This window comes from Stenella coeruleoalba (assembly GCF_951394435.1).
Source record: "Stenella coeruleoalba genome assembly, chromosome: 11".
In the NCBI taxonomy this organism is placed as follows: Eukaryota; Metazoa; Chordata; class Mammalia; order Artiodactyla; family Delphinidae; genus Stenella; species Stenella coeruleoalba.
This window is the reverse complement of record NC_137157.1, coordinates 90,754,044-90,771,280: the sequence shown is the minus strand read 5'-3', so window position 1 is coordinate 90,771,280 and position 17,237 is coordinate 90,754,044. Positions and strand designations below refer to the sequence as shown.

The following is a 17,237-nucleotide window of genomic DNA, read 5'->3' as shown; positions in this document are numbered from 1 at the left end:
ACATTCCTGGTAGCCAACCAAGCCTGCCTGTAGTTCCCAAGTCCCCTTGGAGAGATGTGTGTGGAGTGAACAACCAGGTCTTCTGTATTTATAACTTCCCTTGCAATTGTTGAAGTGCCCTACTCTAGCCTTTCAAATATGTTCTTGTTATTTGTTTCAGTAAAAAAAAAAAAAACCAAAAAAACCCCAAAAAACCTACAAAGCCAGTATCTTTGCTTTCTTGAAATTTTCTTAGTGTTCACTTAATGAGAGTGGTCTCATTTTGCGGGAAGGACACATGATTAAGTAACTTTTTAATAAAATAGATTCTTAGTATTAAAACCTATTTGATACAACTAAGATGTTTTTTAATGGTTTCAAATTGAGTAATTCTGTAATGTGTGTAAATGCAGATATAGGCATGTAATGTCTCTGATTACATAAGTTTTCTCAGAATTGATGGCAGAAAAAATGTGAAGATATATAAATTTGCACCTAGTGGCATAGAAATAATAAGCTCTAGAGTCAGACAGTGCCTCCTGTCACTTAATAATGTGTAAGCCTTGAATAAGTTATCTAACACCTTGATTTCTTACTTATAAAATATGGCTAATGCTGGTCTCAACCTCAGGATTATTGTAAAGATTAAATTTGTTAATGAATGTATTGATAAAACACTTAGCACAGAGCCTGATGGGAATAGTGCCAGCTATCATGACTGTCTTATAATTGCTGTTAATAGTTATTGAAATAATTCAGTTTTATTTCTCAAGAAGAAAATATAACCAGGAAACTACCTGTAGTATGTGATAATAGATGAATTTTATCAGTCAGGTTATGGTAAATAAAAATATAATGTAGGTTACATCATTGATTATAGATCTTCTCTTCCTATTATATTATACATTATAGAAAAATATGCACCTTATAATAGAGCATCAAAACATGAGTGAAAACAATAAAAGAAATAAACAAATTGACTGTTTTATCGTTATAAGGTTTACCTCCTTATATGTTATCTAACATTAATGTGATTACAACAGTTTTTTTATGCTTGCTTTTTTTAGTGTTTGTGTATTTGTATTTAAAGTGAGTATCTAGAAGAAAACTATTTATTTCTTGATTTCTTGATATATTATTTCATCTGACAATCCCTAATTTTGATAGGAAATTTCATTGCATTTAGTTAGTATAGTCGTTGATATGGTTGAATTTAGGTCTGCTGTTCTGTAATTTAAAAAATATGTCATCTGTTTTTTTGTTTCTGAGTACTTTTTTTCCTACTTTTATTTTGTGTTGATTTTTTAATATTCTATCTTAATTTTTCTGTTGTCTTCCTGTTTTTCTCATTTTCTACTTTTGAGATTTCTTATTTGCACATCTGTTAATATCATATTTTCCTTTAATTCTTTGACATATTTTTTTCATTTTTTAAAAATGGAAGTATAGTTGATTTACAATGTTGTGTTAGATTCTGGTGTATAGCAAAGTGATTCAGTTATACATATGTATATATTCTTTTTCATTATAGATTATTGCAAGATATTGAATATAGTTTCCTGTGCTATACAGTAGGACCTTGTTGTTTATCTGTTTTATATATAGTAGTTTGTATCTACTAATCCCAAACTCCTAATTTATCCCTCCCCCCCTTTTCCCCTTTGGTAACCATAAGTTTGTTTTCTATGTCTGTGAGTCTGTTTCTGTTTCGTAAATAAGTCAATTTGTATCATATTTTAGATTCCACGTATAAGTGTTATCATATATTTGTCTTTCTGTCTGACTTACTTCCCTTAGTACAATAATCTCTAGGTCCATCCAAGTTGCTGCAAATGGCAATATTTCGTTCTTTTTTATGGCTGAGTAGTATTCCATTATATGTATGTATGTATGTATATGTATATATGAGTGTGTGTATGTGTGTGTATATATATAATCCCACATCTTCTTTATCCATTTATCTGTCAGTGGACATTTAGGTTGCTTCCATGTCTTGGCTATTGTAAATAGTGCTGCTGTGAACATTGGGGTGCATGTATCTTTTTGAATTAGAGTTTTCTCCAGATATATGCCCAGGAATGGGATGGCCGGATTATCTGGCAACTCTGTTTTCAGTTTTTTAAGGAGCCTCTTTTTCTCCATAGCAGTTGAACCAATTTACATTCCCACCAACAGTATAGGAGAATTCCCTTTTCTCCATACCCTCTCCAGCATTTACTGTTTGTAGACTTTTCAATGATGGCCATTCTTACCAGTTTGAGGTGATACCTCATTGTAGTTTTGATTTGCATTTCTCTGGTAATTAACAATGTTGAGCATCTTTTCATGTGCCTATTGGCCATCTGTACATCTTCTTTGGAGAAATGTCTATTTAAGTCTTCTACCCATCATTTGATTGGGTTGTTGGATTTTTAGTTATTGAGTTGTATAAGCTGTTTGTATATTTTGGAAATTAAGCCCTTGTCAGTCATATCGTTTGCAGATATTTTCTCTCAGTCCAAAGGTTGTCTTTTCGTTTTGTTTATGGTTTCCTTTGCTGTGTGAAAGCTTATGAGTTTCTTTAGATCCTATTTGTTTATTTTTGCTTTTATTTCTGTTGCCTTGGGAGACTGACCTAAGAAAACATTGCTATGATTTATGTCAGAGAATGTTTTGCCCATGTTCTTGTCTTGGAGTTTTATGGTATCATATCTTATATTTAAGTCTTTAAGCTATTTTTAGTTTATTTTTGTGTATGGTGTGAGGGAGTGTTCTGTCTTCATTGATTTACATGTGGCCGTCCAGCTTTCCCAACATCACTTACTGAAGAGACTGTCTTTTCTCCATTGTATCATTCTTGCCTCCTTTGTCAAAGGTCAGTTGATTGTAGGTGTGTGGGTTTATTTCTGGGCTCTCTATTCTGACCCATTGATCCATATGTCTGTTTTTATGCCAATACTATGCTGTTTTGATTACTGTAGCTTTGTTTATTGTCTGAAGTTGGGAGTGTTAGGTCTCCAGCTTTGTTTTTTTCCCTCAGGATTGCTTTGGCAATTCTGGTTTTTTTGTGATTCCATATAAATTTTAGGATTATTTGTTCTAGTAATTCTTTGAGCATATTTTTAACAGCTGCTTTGAAGTCTGCTGAATTCAACATCTGGCTCCACTTGGAGTTATTTTTATTGACTATCTTTTTGTCTTTAGTTGGGTTCTACTTTACTGGTGTTTGCATGTTTGTCTAGTAATTTTTGATGAATTTAAAACTTAATTTTAAAAGTGGACCTTAGTTTGAAAAGTGGACCATATAGATCTGTTGTAGCAAGTGGATTCTGTTATATTCTTCAAGGTTTGTTAAGAACTTTTCATTTTGGATTTTTCAGATCTGTGATGTTTGTAAACAAGTCATTTTCTATGAAGTCATTATCAAAGAAAGGTTTATAAGTGTAAGATTTAGAATTACATCATTGTGTTTGGATTTGGCCTGAATATAACATCAAAGAATTATTTTCTTTAATTTTGCAGAATTGGAGTTTTATAGATGAAAGCCTTAATCATCTGGAGTTGATATAATATATCATAAAGTAATTATGATTAGCATTTATTAAGTAGTTACCATGTATCATGCTTGGTGTTAAGCTCTTTGTATGCATATTTGCATTAATTCTTATAATAGACTTCATATCCAAATTTTGGAAATTGAGGAAATGTGCTTTTAACATAAATTCACATAGCTTGTATGTGTTGGAACTAAAAGATGCACTCAGTCTTTTTGACTTGAAGATCTTGGCTCTTCAGGTCTGTTTTGTACTGCTTTCCTTTTTTGTTGCTATTATGTAGTTAAATTTTTAAATTACATTTCTAATGATTTTGGGCAGTGGGTGGACTTCAGTCAACTTAGATGGCAGTTGATTACAGCACATCACATCCTATCAAACGACAGCATTCTTCAGGGGAAAATATATTATTTTATGTAACCTAATTCTGGCTTTAAAGTTGCCTTTGGTGTTTTTGTGAATTAACGTTGATAATTTAGTGTAGGATTGGTCAACATTTAAATGTTAGAAAATGGATTGTATGGGACTTCCCTGACAGTCCAGTGGTTGAGACTTCGCCTTCCAATGTGGGGGGTGTGGGTTCAATCCCTCGTCGGGGTAATGGGATCCCACATGCCTCGGGGCCAAAAACCAAGGCGTAAAACAGAGGTAATATTGTAACAGACTCAGCAAAGACTTTAAAAATGGTCCACATGAAAAAAAAAAGAGAGAAAAAGTTAAAAAAAAATTTAAAAAAAAGAAAATGAATTGTTTACATTTAATCACTTAACACACTTGATCATCACTTTAATAGCTCTATGCAATTGACAGTGTAATTTAAAAAAAAAGAATTTATTGTGAAAGGATTTCAAAGTTACTTTTTATGTGGCACATATTTAGCTCATGAGTGTCCTTGGGTCATTTATCTGACAAACACTCTTTCTTCAGGTGAAGCCATTAGGTGTCCAAACTGAACCAGGCTGTGCATTATCCTTGTTTCCCCTCAGTATTATTTTATTTTCCTTATGTCTGCCAGAGTTTTCTTTGCAAAATGCAGATGTTTTGTTTTTTTCAGAGTGGAAAAGCCACAGGCAACGATTCAGGTGGGGTCATTGATCTGACAATGGATGATGAAGAGAGTGGAGCTTCACAAGGTACTTAAATATAAGTAATCCTACTAAGGAATGCTTTGATACCATTTTTCTCTCTTAATCCATTATATTCAGTGAATACAGATCTCTACCCCATTATTTGTGTCCTTTTTAGAAAGAGGGTTTTTAAGATTAGAATTAAAAAATAGAAATCAAATCTTGAATGTATATGAACAAGGCATAAAGGAAAACAGAGCAACTAGGAGAATATTTGACTTGTGGAACACCTCTCCTTTTATATGTTATTTCACTTGATCCTTACAATAACCCTATACTGCTCATTTTAGAGTTGAGGATAGATTCAGAGCACAAATTAAACCCAAGTCTTTTGACTTTAAATTAAATGTTTTTTCCATGTGTGTGTGTGTTTTAATGTAGATGTTAAATGAAAGTAATGTTAAAAACCATGCACACCCAGAATTCTCAATATTATTCTGAGTTATAATATTTAGAAATTATATTGGTTAGATATTAACCAATATTCCCAGTTATTCTTCCACAGTGTTAATAGGTGTTCTGTGATAAAAGTTCATGGTTAAATATGCTTGGAAAATGCTGAGTTAAAATTATATGGATTTTTTCCTTAATACAGATTTCTCCGAGCCTTTGCTATGCTAATTTACAGTGTAAATCTCCAAGAATGATTCAAGCTATAAAGTATTTCTCAAACTTATTTGAGAATAACTGTTCACAGACATATTTGTAAAACTTTGTGGTGGTAATTATATAATACATGTGGAAAATCTAATAGGATCAGGTGCTAATTATTTTACCTTAAAGACATTAAATTTTTTTTAAAACTAAAGATTTTTAAAAATTACGTTTTAGGGAACAAGATAGTTAAGTTGGTTTTAGGAAAACAAAATTAATTAGCTATACAATTCATTATGTGACATTAAAGTCAATTTTTTTTTTTTGTATAAAACTGATGTAAAATTGGAAGATTTGTGCCATCATTAGTCAGGGTTGAATTCATGCCCGTCTGATTATTGGTTAAAAGTTTCAGATTTTCTGTATTGCTTTTACTATTTTTTTTAATAGAGAAATCTTAATGGAAGGAATTTCCTAGAGCACAAAAATAAATACAGGTTATTTTTGAGAAGACACAGGTAAGGCTGGTTCTAGATAAAAAAGTAAAGTAAGCAAAGTTTGTTATCAGTGCTCTTGTCAGTTCCCTTTCTATCACCCCTGCCTCTTGGAGTCTCTTTCCATTGCCCCACCACTGAGTGTTACTTAAATTCTCCCATCTAAAGTGCATTGTTCTTCATCAACACTCAAGTATTAAAGTAGCAGTTGCTGAAGCCTTGAATTTGTTGTATTGAGTTAGAAGTAGGATTCTTTCGTTAAAAAAAAAAAAAAGTAAAACTGTGTTTTCTTTAAATGTGAATTAGAATCTGTGATAGAGCCAACAGTGAATTGTTTAAGGTCCTGACTTGGTTTTCAAATTGGCAAAAGTACACTTAATTAAAATACAAAGAAATTGTTCTCTTAGGGGTACATGTGATGAATGGCAAGGATAAACTTGTATTTCTAATTTTTTTCTATCAATAATCATATTGTCTCACTTTTAATTAACAGACCCTAAAAAGATAAATCACACTCCTGTGTCAACCATGAGCTCTTCTCAGCCTATATCTCGACCACTGCAACCCATCCAGCCAGCACCACCTCTTCAGCCATCTGGGGTGCCAACAAGTGGACCATCTCAGACAACCATACACTTACTACCTACAGGTAAATATGCTGAATCACTAAGCTGAAACTTTAGTTTTGCCTGCAGTGAAATATGACTGTGAAATTGAATGGAAAGATTAGACAGAAAATTAGCTCATTTAGGTAAATACCAATGAGCGTGATTGCTGGATCATACGGGAAGAATATGTTTGGTTTTGTGAGACACTGCCAAAGTGTCTTCCAGAGTGGCTGTACCATTTTGCATTTCTGCCAGCAATGAGTGTGAGGAACTATTGCTCCACATCCAGCATTTGGTATTGTCAGTGTTTTAGATTTACACCATTCTAATAGGTGTAGTGGAATCTCATTGGTATTTCATTTGCATCTCCCTAATGACATGTTATGTTGAGTATCTTTTCGTGTGCTTGTTTGCCATCTGTTGTCTTCTTTAGTGAGGTGTCTGTTCAGATTCTTTGTCCACTTTTTAATCGTGTTGTTCATTTCTTATTGTTGATTTTTAGGAGTTCTTTGTATGTTTTGGATAATAGTCCTTTATCAAATATGTCTTTTGCAGATATTTTGTCCCAGTCTGTGGCTTGTCTTCTCATTCCCTTGAGATGAATTGGATTTTAACCCTAATTATGTTAGTAATAAGTTATAAAAACGATAAAGTATTTTAAAAAAAGATTAGACAGAAAATTAAGACTAGTCCTCATTGTTACTTTGAAGGCAATGTATGTTTTGAATGCAGTATGACTTAATTTCGTGGACAGTCTCAAGTAGCAGCACTGATACAGAATAGTTATAAAGAAGAGTTCAATTATATATGTCTTTGCCACTGTAAACAGCAGAAATGAATATAGTTTCTCTGGAAGGGATGAGTGTAATGATTCATTCTGATTATAACCAAGAAGTTATAATTGACTGATCAAACAAGAATTTTTAAATGATTCTTAACTAGAAATAGTTTTAACTGGCCTAACACTACTGTCAGAACCACTAATATTTTACCTGCTACCTCTCAAGAAACTATAAATCAGACATTTTCAAGATGTCGCCTGTATCTCCTAATCTGTTTAGAAGCCAATCAAGACAGGTTGTCTTCTTCAAAAAATAGCCTATTGCTTAAGAGATTGAGCTGCAAAATGCTTATATAAGCACTCTTCTCATTAAGGTATACATTGAGCTCACATGGAATCTGATCCAGTGAAATAAATTAAAATGACAGTCACCTAATTTAGATAATTTAGAAGGAAATGTCATTATGCAAACCCATGAACAATACAGATAGTAAAATGGGGAATAAGGAGATGAAGAGATAAGTATTCCTCCTTGTATACTTTACTTTTTTCCGCTTTTGAAAGACTCACGTTGAAAGTTAGGATATGTAAAGACTAAGCAGTCTCTTTATTATATCCAGTGTTTACCTCCAAATTTATTTTATTATAGAGCCCATTTTTCCATATGAAAGTATATTTATTATTGATTTTTATTATATAGTTAATATGTGGTCATTTATAAAATGAAATTCTAATTCAGAGAGTTATTACCAAGAAACTGTTAACTCCTGAAATCATTACTGTATTTCTATGCTGTCAGTGAACATCTAGGACTCATATTTTGATAAATATGTGTTAATATCACTCAAGGCATTAATGCTCTCTGGAACATAAATTAGGAGGAATGCCACAGTAGAGAAGGAAGAAGCCTGTATTTTAATGGGTGTTTTATTGTTTTGAGTAAGAAATGGTTTGGCTCATCTGAAGAAAATGTCAATTATAATAGCCAGTTTTTTTAAACTGTGGGAACACAGAGTTACTCTCTTGGATTTATACCCATCGGTAGAAGGCCTGGAGGGCCGAAAGTTCCACTCTGCTAAGAATAATTTAACACTGAGGAAGGGAAAATTTACTCTTTTAAATCACTCCTATAAGATCATACTCTCAAGGTCTAAACCCTTTCTTCATCTTCACTTGCTTATTTAATCTAGTTAAACTAGAGTAGGAAGGGCGTTGGACCTGGTTGAGGTACTCTTTTCTTCTGAAGCTTGGATTGTAGTAGTATTAATTTTGATTGGCCCTGTCATTCTTACCTTCCACGATTACAAAAGGAATCGCTTGTCTCTAGTTCTCTTTATTATAGTAAATCAGATTTTGTATAATTATCATTTAATACTGTTTACTTAGCATAACATTTACTGCATTTTTAATATATTTTTCTGCTCTTCATTAGCTCCAACCACCGTGAATGTAACGCATCGTCCAGTAACTCAGGTGACCACGAGGCTCCCTGTACCAAGAGCTCCTGCAAACCATCAAGTGGTTTATACAGCTCTCCCCGCACCACCAGCTCAGGCTTCCCTGCGAGGAACTGTTATGCAGGCTCCTGCTGTTCGGCAGGTCAATCCCCAAAATAGTAAGAGACTCTTCCTGTATATGGCTCCAAGTTACACGTAGTTCTTTAGCACTTAGCTGGAGTAGCTTATATTGACATTAGATTTAGCAAAAAGTGCTAAATATCATATTAAAACTATTATTAATTCATTTTTCTTCCCTTAGGAGAGTTAACCAGAAAAATTGGACTTGTATATTATCTGATATGTGTTCTGGGTGTTGTCTTCAATTTAATTACTTATGGCCTGTACTATCACAGTACCCTATTTGATGTTGGTCTGTACTCTGTTGAGACACCTTGCCTAGTTAAAGTGGGAATGATCAATTGTGACTTAGCCCAGATGGAGATAATGGTAAAAGATAGCCTCCAATGAGAGAGTCTTAAAGGTATGGAAAGTGGCTGAGACATAAAAGATGGGAAAATGTTAAAGGTAACTTGTAATTTCCATATGTATATGTATGTGTATATAAATGGAAAAAAAATATATATATATTTTTAGTAGTAAAATATATCATACAAACAAGTTTCTGTAAAAGATATATTTAAAATTTAAAGAAAAATGGCAAAATGAACCACATATGAATTCCCCACCAGCCTAAGAAATAGAGCTTTATCAGTATCCAGAAGTCTACTATATGCCTGCCTTTAATTGCATCCCTCTCCCTTTCTATCAGAGGTAACCATCATCCTTACTTACTTTCTGTTTTTCTGTATGGTTTTGCAATCTATATATGTATCACTAAAAATATTTAGTTTTGCAAGATTTAATAGCAAGGGCAAATCCAGCTGTTTAAAGAAACTTCAGTAATGCCATTATTAGGTGATGGCTTCTAGGAGAAAATAAACTAAGCAGAGTCTTTGGTTCACATTCTGGCTTCAGCTTTCTCAAGTTTACAAGAGCTTTCTCTGGGGAGATCAGTCAACTGTGTCATGAATGAATTCTGGGAAACTGGGCTCACCCCAGTCAGGGTACATGGTGGTACTGAATATATGGCAGGAATATGGTTGAGGCATGGGTGGCTTCTAAGTTTTCTGCTTTTGTTGCCCTGATGTATGTCAGAAGAGTTTTCTGTTGGATGAAATGAGTATCCTCAGCTGATCAGCAGGGCATGGAAAGAAAGAGGAACCTCATTAACGCAAGGCAAGGATAACTTCCCTGTCCTGGAGGCGGCAGCGATCTTTGTGAAGATAGCTTCAAGTTATCTCTCTTTAGAGTCAAACTGCTTCATTCTGACCTGTTTGCCTTGTACATGTCTACAGCTCCAGTGTTTCAGCGTTCTAGGATTTTCGGTTATAGTCCTTTTGGTAGGGACGGCATTTATTTCTCTCCTGTCCACTAAGTCTCCTGTTCTCCTCTTTCTTGATTTTCTCTCTCATTTGGGGAGCATATATCCTGCAGTGGCTACTTGAGGAAAAGTTCACAGAGGTAGATTTTATTTTGGTAGCTCGCATATGTGAGAATTTCTTTATCCTCATGCTCAAATAATACTTTAGCTGAGTATAGACTTATGGAAAAATAGAAATATTTTTCCTTTTGAATTTTAAAAACATCACTTTACTGACTTTAAATGTTTAATTCAGTGTTCTACCAAATTTGGAATAGAATTCTAATTTTGTCACTGAATTTTCTTTTATAGGTGTTACAGTTCGAGTGCCTCAAGCAACTACATACGTTGTAAACAATGGATTAACCCTGGGATCAACAGGACCTCAGCTCACAGTGCATCACCGACCACCACAAGTGCATACTGTAAGTGTGGATGCTTGGTTTCACAAAATTCTCACCTGTAAAGCCGTCAAATATCATTGCAGTTGGTACCTTTTTCTTTAAACTGGTTATATCAAAAGGAAATGACAGATCTTCTGTGTCTCCAGCAGAAGTTTATTGAAGAAAATAGACCTTACCATTGTGAGCAAATGTTTGTAGGGAATGATGGTTGAGGATTGCTGAGTTGGCTTGTGGTGGTGAACAGTGTATAAAAAGAGTCCATATCTGGGGCATGCAAAGTGAAATAGACATTTTAAACTCATGGTTAAATTAAAAAGAGCATTTTGGAGTATTAAAAAGGATATTTTAAAAAGTATCTTTTCATGTTCTAACTTTAGTTTTTATTTAATACCTTTATTATAGGTATGGCCGCTAATGTACAGAGGGGTTGAGTAACCAGCCCAAGGTCATACCTCATACATTTTCGTCATCTGGCCTTAACTTACCTTTCCAAATGTGTATGTTCTTCTTCACATACCCGATATCTAAATAAAAGTTAATACTTGTTTTTGCCCATAAATCCCCTCACTTGCCTATCCCCATGCCCTTGCTCATGCTTTTACCTACTGGCAGAAAGGTCTGTGACTATTGCTACATTTCTAAATTCTATCTTTCACAGTCGAATATAAATGTCACCTTTTTCGTGCTGACCAAGGGAAAAAATATATACATCCAGCGTTAAATGTGCTTACTTATGAGAATACGCTGCTGTCTTTATTTGGGAAAGCAGTTTGAAAATGAAAGTAGAGTTGATACTCAAATTTTACATGATAGACTGCCACACGTTATTTAAAAATGTTATGTTATATTAAAATAAGTATCTGTAGTACAGATCATCAAATCATAAATTATTTTGTTAGAAGTAGATGCTTATTTCAGTTTTTATCAAGATGATGTTCCAGCAGCAAGGGCTTTTGTTTCCCAAGGAAAACTCAGTATTTTAGACCTCAGACGTAGAGTGGGAGGAAACTTAGCTCTCACCGTGCGGGGCGTTACTGGTTACAAATCATCAACTAGAACTTGCCAGAAACGGCATGGGGTCTGGTGTCTCCCAGGGTTCTTGGTGTAAGGTGAAGCCCCTCTAAATGTTCTCTAGGATGCTGTGCTGTCCCTTCAGCAGCGGCCCTCTTTGTGGCCATTATAAACTGGCGTGCCTCTTCCTTCTCCAGGAGCCCCCCTCACGCCCTGTGCACCCGGCGCCCTTACCAGAAGCCCCGCAGCCGCAGCGCCTGCCCCCAGAGGCCGCCAGCACATCTCCGCCTCAGAAGCCGCACTTGAAGTTAGCCCGGGTGCAGAGTCAAAACGGCATTGTGCTGTCCTGGAGCGTCCTCGAGGTGGACAGAAGCTGTGCCGCCGTCGACAGCTACCATCTGTACGCTTACCATGAGGAGCCCAGTGCCACTGTGCCCTCCCAGTGGAAGAAGATTGGAGAAGTAAAGGCGCTTCCCTTGCCCATGGCATGCACTCTCACCCAGTTTGTATCTGGAAGCAAATACTACTTTGCAGTACGAGCCAAGGATATTTATGGACGTTTCGGACCTTTCTGTGATCCTCAGTCAACGGATGTGATCTCTTCTTCCCAGAGCAGTTAAACCTTGGGGCCTTTATCTCTTCCTCTTTCTTCAAAAGTTCCACATTTGGGTCTCGCTTTAATCTTGTGCATGATACCCATTGTAAAATCCACACTGTGCAAGATTTCTTGGACAGATGTGTATATACATTACATTTGTTTATAATCAGAATAAACTCAGCCCATAAAGCAGAATCTTTTCCTGAACAATTCACGCTTCAAGGTTTTGAAATGTAAATTGCACCTTGCTTTAGTTCTGAGGCTGGGGTATGTGTGTGGGTGTTTGTGCTTTTCTGTATTTATATGTTTATTGCAGTGGAATCTCCCATTTTCATTCTCAAATTTACCTCTCTTCCAGTGTGAAGTAAGTAGATCAAAGGATTTGAGGTATGTATCTGGCATGATTCTGCTTCTCAGAGATCTGTAGGTTCATAGATAAATGATTTAAACTGAATCTAAATGGAACCCAAAGAAAAAATAAAAAGCAAAATGGTTAAATAGTTTAAAATAGGTTAATTTGAACACAGGAAAGGATCTGTTCATCTTTTCTTTTGTCTCTTCTGGGTTGTCAGTTAGATGAAAAAGATCTGCAATGGGCCCTCCCTTTTCTAATCTGGTTTTTCCATTTATTTTGTGCCTTAAAGATTAACGACAAAAGTAAACAGGGCCGTTTGTCCATTATTATTTACTCTTCCCTGACAGCCTTTCACCCTCATCTCTCCTTTATCTCCACCAAACGTAGCACATCTCCCTCAAGTAAAGTTTAGACCAAGCCTTTTATAAATAGTCTCATCAGTGACATCGCTACGTTTAACTCCAACAATTTGACTTTTGCTCTTTTCTTCCAAGAACATAAATGCTTTTTATTTTTGCACCACGTTGTGGAAGAAAATTTTCCTTCAAATATATTTTGGTATCTATGTTGCACAAGGTTTTAGAGATGATGAAAGCAATTCTAGTTTACCTTATCACCCAAAGCATAGTATTCTTTCAAAGGAAGTAAATAGTAAAATTCACAAAATACAGTGAGTAAACTATCAAAGGGAAAGCTCCGTTTCTTCTTTATGCTCCTGTCATTCTTCCTGTCTTAATCTTTTAACTTTGTTTTGATGGTGCTAAGTTTTGTCTGATTTACTGTATGTCAGCTTTGGATAGGATTTTTAAAGTATATCCTTTGGAGTCATTTTATGTAACAATTAGATATAACTTCTGTGCATCTCTGTTCTTCTTCAAAGTTTTAATCAAGTTCAGCTTAGGTCATGGATTTTCATTATGAGTGCCAGCTATACGTGGTATCAGGTACATGTTTGAGTGTAGATAGCTTAAGACAGGAGAGGTGGTGTAATTTGGGGGGTGAGAGCGTGGTTGGCCATACGTGGAAAGGAATTTGTGGAGTTTGTGAAACAAATTTTCCAGTCATCTTCCCATATCATATTTGAATTCATACTCCTACCTTCTTAAATAAGTCAGTCATTAATTTTTCCTGGAATTATAAGCAGGAGCTATGGCTTCAATATTAATGCTGCTTTGTTTGCAACTTCGGTGGCTTGTAATAAGGAAGCATTCTAGTTGTAAAGAAACTCTTTAGAGACTTTTACCGGTCAGTGTACTGTCGTGTTGGGTGTGAAGTCTGATTGATGCTCAAGAAAGCCTACAGATTGCCAAAAGTAAATCCAAAATCTTCCTTTTGCTTTCAGAAAATGAGACCACAATAAGAATTAAAGTTTCCACTAATTGTATTTGCCAACCAACTATGTAGACGTTACCCATTCTAGTACTAATGATGATGGTAAAGAAGTTGCCAATGTCATGCCAATGAAACTTTAAAGGGAGAAACTGATGATCTTCTAGATGTGTGTGAGCACCTATCTTATATCTGCATGTATATATGTTTTTACCTGCAATGGTTGCAGTATTAATTATGTGTTCAAGATCATTCCTGTCTACAGAATAGAAAGCCCACGTTCGAAATTGTTCTTTATTGACCGGTTTTGTGGTCACTTGATAATAATTTGCTTACCTAGCCTAGAAAGGTGCCCTTGGTGAACGTTTTTTATTTATATTTACTAATCCTTTTTTTTTTTAAAGCTTTCATAGCATTATATAATCAGGTGAAGAAAGCCCAGTAGAATGAAAATATTATTTTAGCCTATATTGTGTCATTTCTGTCAGAGAAAAAAAATACTTAAATAGTAACCCTAAAAATAGATTTTCTACAGTAAAATAAAACTTTATTACAGGTGGTGGAGGGAAGGTACAAAGAGAAATTGTGATTATTTGAGGGAAAAGATATTATGAGATGGTCTCCTTCAGTTAGCCTGCCATGGGATTCATAGGCAGCAGCTATATTGGAGTTACTTATGGGTGCTAGGCTAGAACTCTAGGCTTTTATTTGGGGCAGGTTTTCATGTTGAGGAGTACTTTCTTTTTGTTTGGTTTGTTTCTTTGGGGACAGAGAATGGAGGACTCAACTAGAAATAGCTACTGGTTACAGATTTTTTTAATAGCAGTTCACACTCCATGGTACCTTTTTTTATTTCACAATATCTTTTCACAGAGTGTTATAAATAAACTTGATAATCCCATTTTGGGAATGCAAGTTTGCTACCTTTTTAGCCTGACAATACTTGTGTAAGTATTGCCTTATTGGAAATCCTGGGAACTTCTGATACTTCAGCCTGAAATATAGGATGTTTATATGACATTTAAAGGTAATTGTGATGTTTGTTACTCTCTGCTTTGCACTTTGTCAGAGTAATCTTCACCCTGTTTTAAGTGTAAGCCTCACATTTTAAAATTATGTTCTTGCCAGTAAATTTATAAATTACATACAAAGACATCTGTTGTTAACAGGTAACTTTATGAGGTAACTATATCCCTCTATTTCTCTGGACTCACTTTTTAAAATATGCAGAAAACTGTGTGCTGTTTAACACAGTAGAAGTTTATGAGAGAAGTGAAGAGCAGAGCTTTCTTCCTTGAGAAGTGAGTGTTTACTGGGATACCATTTGCCTCACAGAGAGGTGTTCCCCACTTTCCTGACCCCCATTGCCAGATAGTAAATGAAAGGTTTAATTGAAAAAAATGACCTAAAGCAAGGAGCTTGGAATCTTAGGACCACCTGTCAGCAGAACTCCTTAGGTGGGCCGCACCATACAGTTCTCTTGCTATATCGGATTAAGTGTTAACGTGGGTTTTTTTTGTTGTTTGCTCTTTTGCTTACACTTTCAAAATGATCATTTATGCAGCAAGGTGTTGATACTGCATACACTTTTGTCTTATTCTGCGAATTTTCCAGTACTGTACAAGATTAAGAAAATAATGCCTGTGGTATCCTCCTCTCTCACCTTTATACACTGTGATCTTAGCACAGTAGGTTACGGCAAACACTTCCAAGTGTTCTCCGGGACTTTCCTTCTTGGGCTATTTCAGTATCCTATGATTTATTCATTACTTTAGCTTTATCATTGGCCTGTTTTATTTTAATTTCCAGAAATACCATGTCCCAGTATTAGATTATTGAAAATAACTCTATCTAAAACCAGTGTATGAGTCTGCCTGCCTTACTATTTACTGGGCAAATGAGGCTCCCTCCCCTTTTTTAAAATTTTGGGACAAAAAAAAAAAGATTAGAACAATTCCTATACGGTGTTTTGTTAGTGCGGCAGGTTTATCCAGTTCCTAAAACTTATTCCCCTTGAGCCAGCCAGTGGGGAGGAATAGGATGATACAAATACATGCTTTGTCTTCTGGTCAAATTATTTTATCATGCTAAATAAGTTTTTCATTTTTTTTTATTTGTAGAGTCAGTTAATACCCATCATTTATATTTAATTGCCATCTTTTAAAAAAATTTTGTTTGTAAATAAGGTAACTGGGCAATCAAACACCTTTTGGGAAATCCTGGCTTTAGTGTTTTATCAACCATTTCAAATTTAAATATAAAAATAATTCCTTTGTAGTAAACTTGCATCCTGATTTTTCTTTATTGCAGTTGAAAGTGTAAATAATAAGACAATGTAAGACCTTCCTAATGTCTAATAGAAACTGGGCTATAGCAAGTTGCCCTATTTTTATTAGGTTTTGAAGGTTTTTGTGGGGTTTTTCTTTTTTAAATGTACAGTAGAGTGTTGTCTGTATAAGTGTTAACTGTAGTGGGATTTTGTTCAGCAAGCCTGAAATTTATACTTTGAAATAAACTGCTGGGTTTTTCACATCCTGTGTACTCTGATTCATTCTGATTATTCTCAGCCCTTGTGTTTCTTTGCTTTTTCTTTTGGGAGTCTTTCACCTTGTTGAGAGTCACTGTTACACCGTTCAGTATGGCTCGTTTAACTTAACTTGACAGTACCACGGTACTCAAACCACATATAGTTCTCCAGCTTTGAAAGAAAAGTTTGTTATGCAGAGTTGCTCCCAGATTAGATATGCTGCTTTTAACTAATGGGAGACAACGTTAAAGTTTGCTGTATTATGTGCCTATCCTGCGCCAGAAGAAGACTCAGCTGTTGCTTCCTAATGACCAGGAAAAGAACACTATTGGAGTATTCCTATTGCAGGTCCCACCACCCCCTAGAGCTCTGTCATCAAGCACATCCAGCTGGGAGAAGGGGAAACAGCATGAGCAGTACAGGCTGTTAGGGGCCAGGCCTGGAAAAAGTCCACTCCCGAGAACTCCGCCACGTGGCACAGCTGCCCAGGGCAGCCTGGGAGGTGTGGTCTGCGGGCCCAGGCTTAAAAGCAGAGAATGGATTTTGGTGAGCGAGGGAGCAGCTTCTACCATACTTTCTTGTGTATAAGCTTGTGCGCTAAAACGGTATTGTCGTTCATCGTATGTAATGTTTCCTTCTACGGTGCTCCACCCTGTAGTAAAAGCTTGTTTTAAACATGACAAAATTGGCAGTGAAAAATGCAAGTGATAGACTGGACTGAATATATTTTAAGACTAAGTCTGAATGGGAAAACGTAGTTAAAATAGTGCCCTTTGTATCTCACCTCCCTCCATTTCATGTCAAGTTACAGAATTGGTTTCATGGTAACAAAATCAAAGTTGTAGGCCTCTGGCATGCCCTCATGGAGAGTTTTGTTGAAACGGCTCCAGTGAAAAACAGGGAGGCCACCTTGTACTGTGGGCCCACTAATGGCATAGGCTGTGTACGCGGACGCCAGGTGGATATCTGCCACCTGCA

At 35.6% G+C, this 17,237-nt stretch overlaps 2 protein-coding genes across 3 annotated transcripts in view; one reads left to right on the top strand and one right to left on the bottom strand.

The window, feature by feature from the left end:
- Positions 1 to 16,264, top strand: part of ATF7IP (activating transcription factor 7 interacting protein) — a 127,877-nt gene extending 111,613 nt beyond the window's left edge. For both annotated transcript variants that reach the window (XM_079936425.1, XM_079936424.1), the window contains exons 11-15: positions 4,567 to 4,645; positions 6,221 to 6,376; positions 8,549 to 8,731; positions 10,348 to 10,460; positions 11,648 to 16,264. In XM_079936425.1, the coding sequence (XP_079792551.1) occupies positions 4,567 to 4,645; positions 6,221 to 6,376; positions 8,549 to 8,731; positions 10,348 to 10,460; positions 11,648 to 12,070 (954 nt within the window). In that variant the 3' untranslated portion in view covers positions 12,071 to 16,264. The remainder of the gene's footprint in view (positions 1 to 4,566; positions 4,646 to 6,220; positions 6,377 to 8,548; positions 8,732 to 10,347; positions 10,461 to 11,647) is intronic.
- Positions 16,265 to 16,420: 156 nt separating this feature from the next.
- Positions 16,421 to 17,237, bottom strand: part of PLBD1 (phospholipase B domain containing 1) — a 68,576-nt gene continuing 67,759 nt past the window's right edge. The window contains exon 11 of the mRNA XM_079936434.1: positions 16,421 to 17,232. Within this exon, the coding sequence (XP_079792560.1) occupies positions 17,065 to 17,232 (168 nt within the window). The 3' untranslated portion in view covers positions 16,421 to 17,064. The remainder of the gene's footprint in view (positions 17,233 to 17,237) is intronic.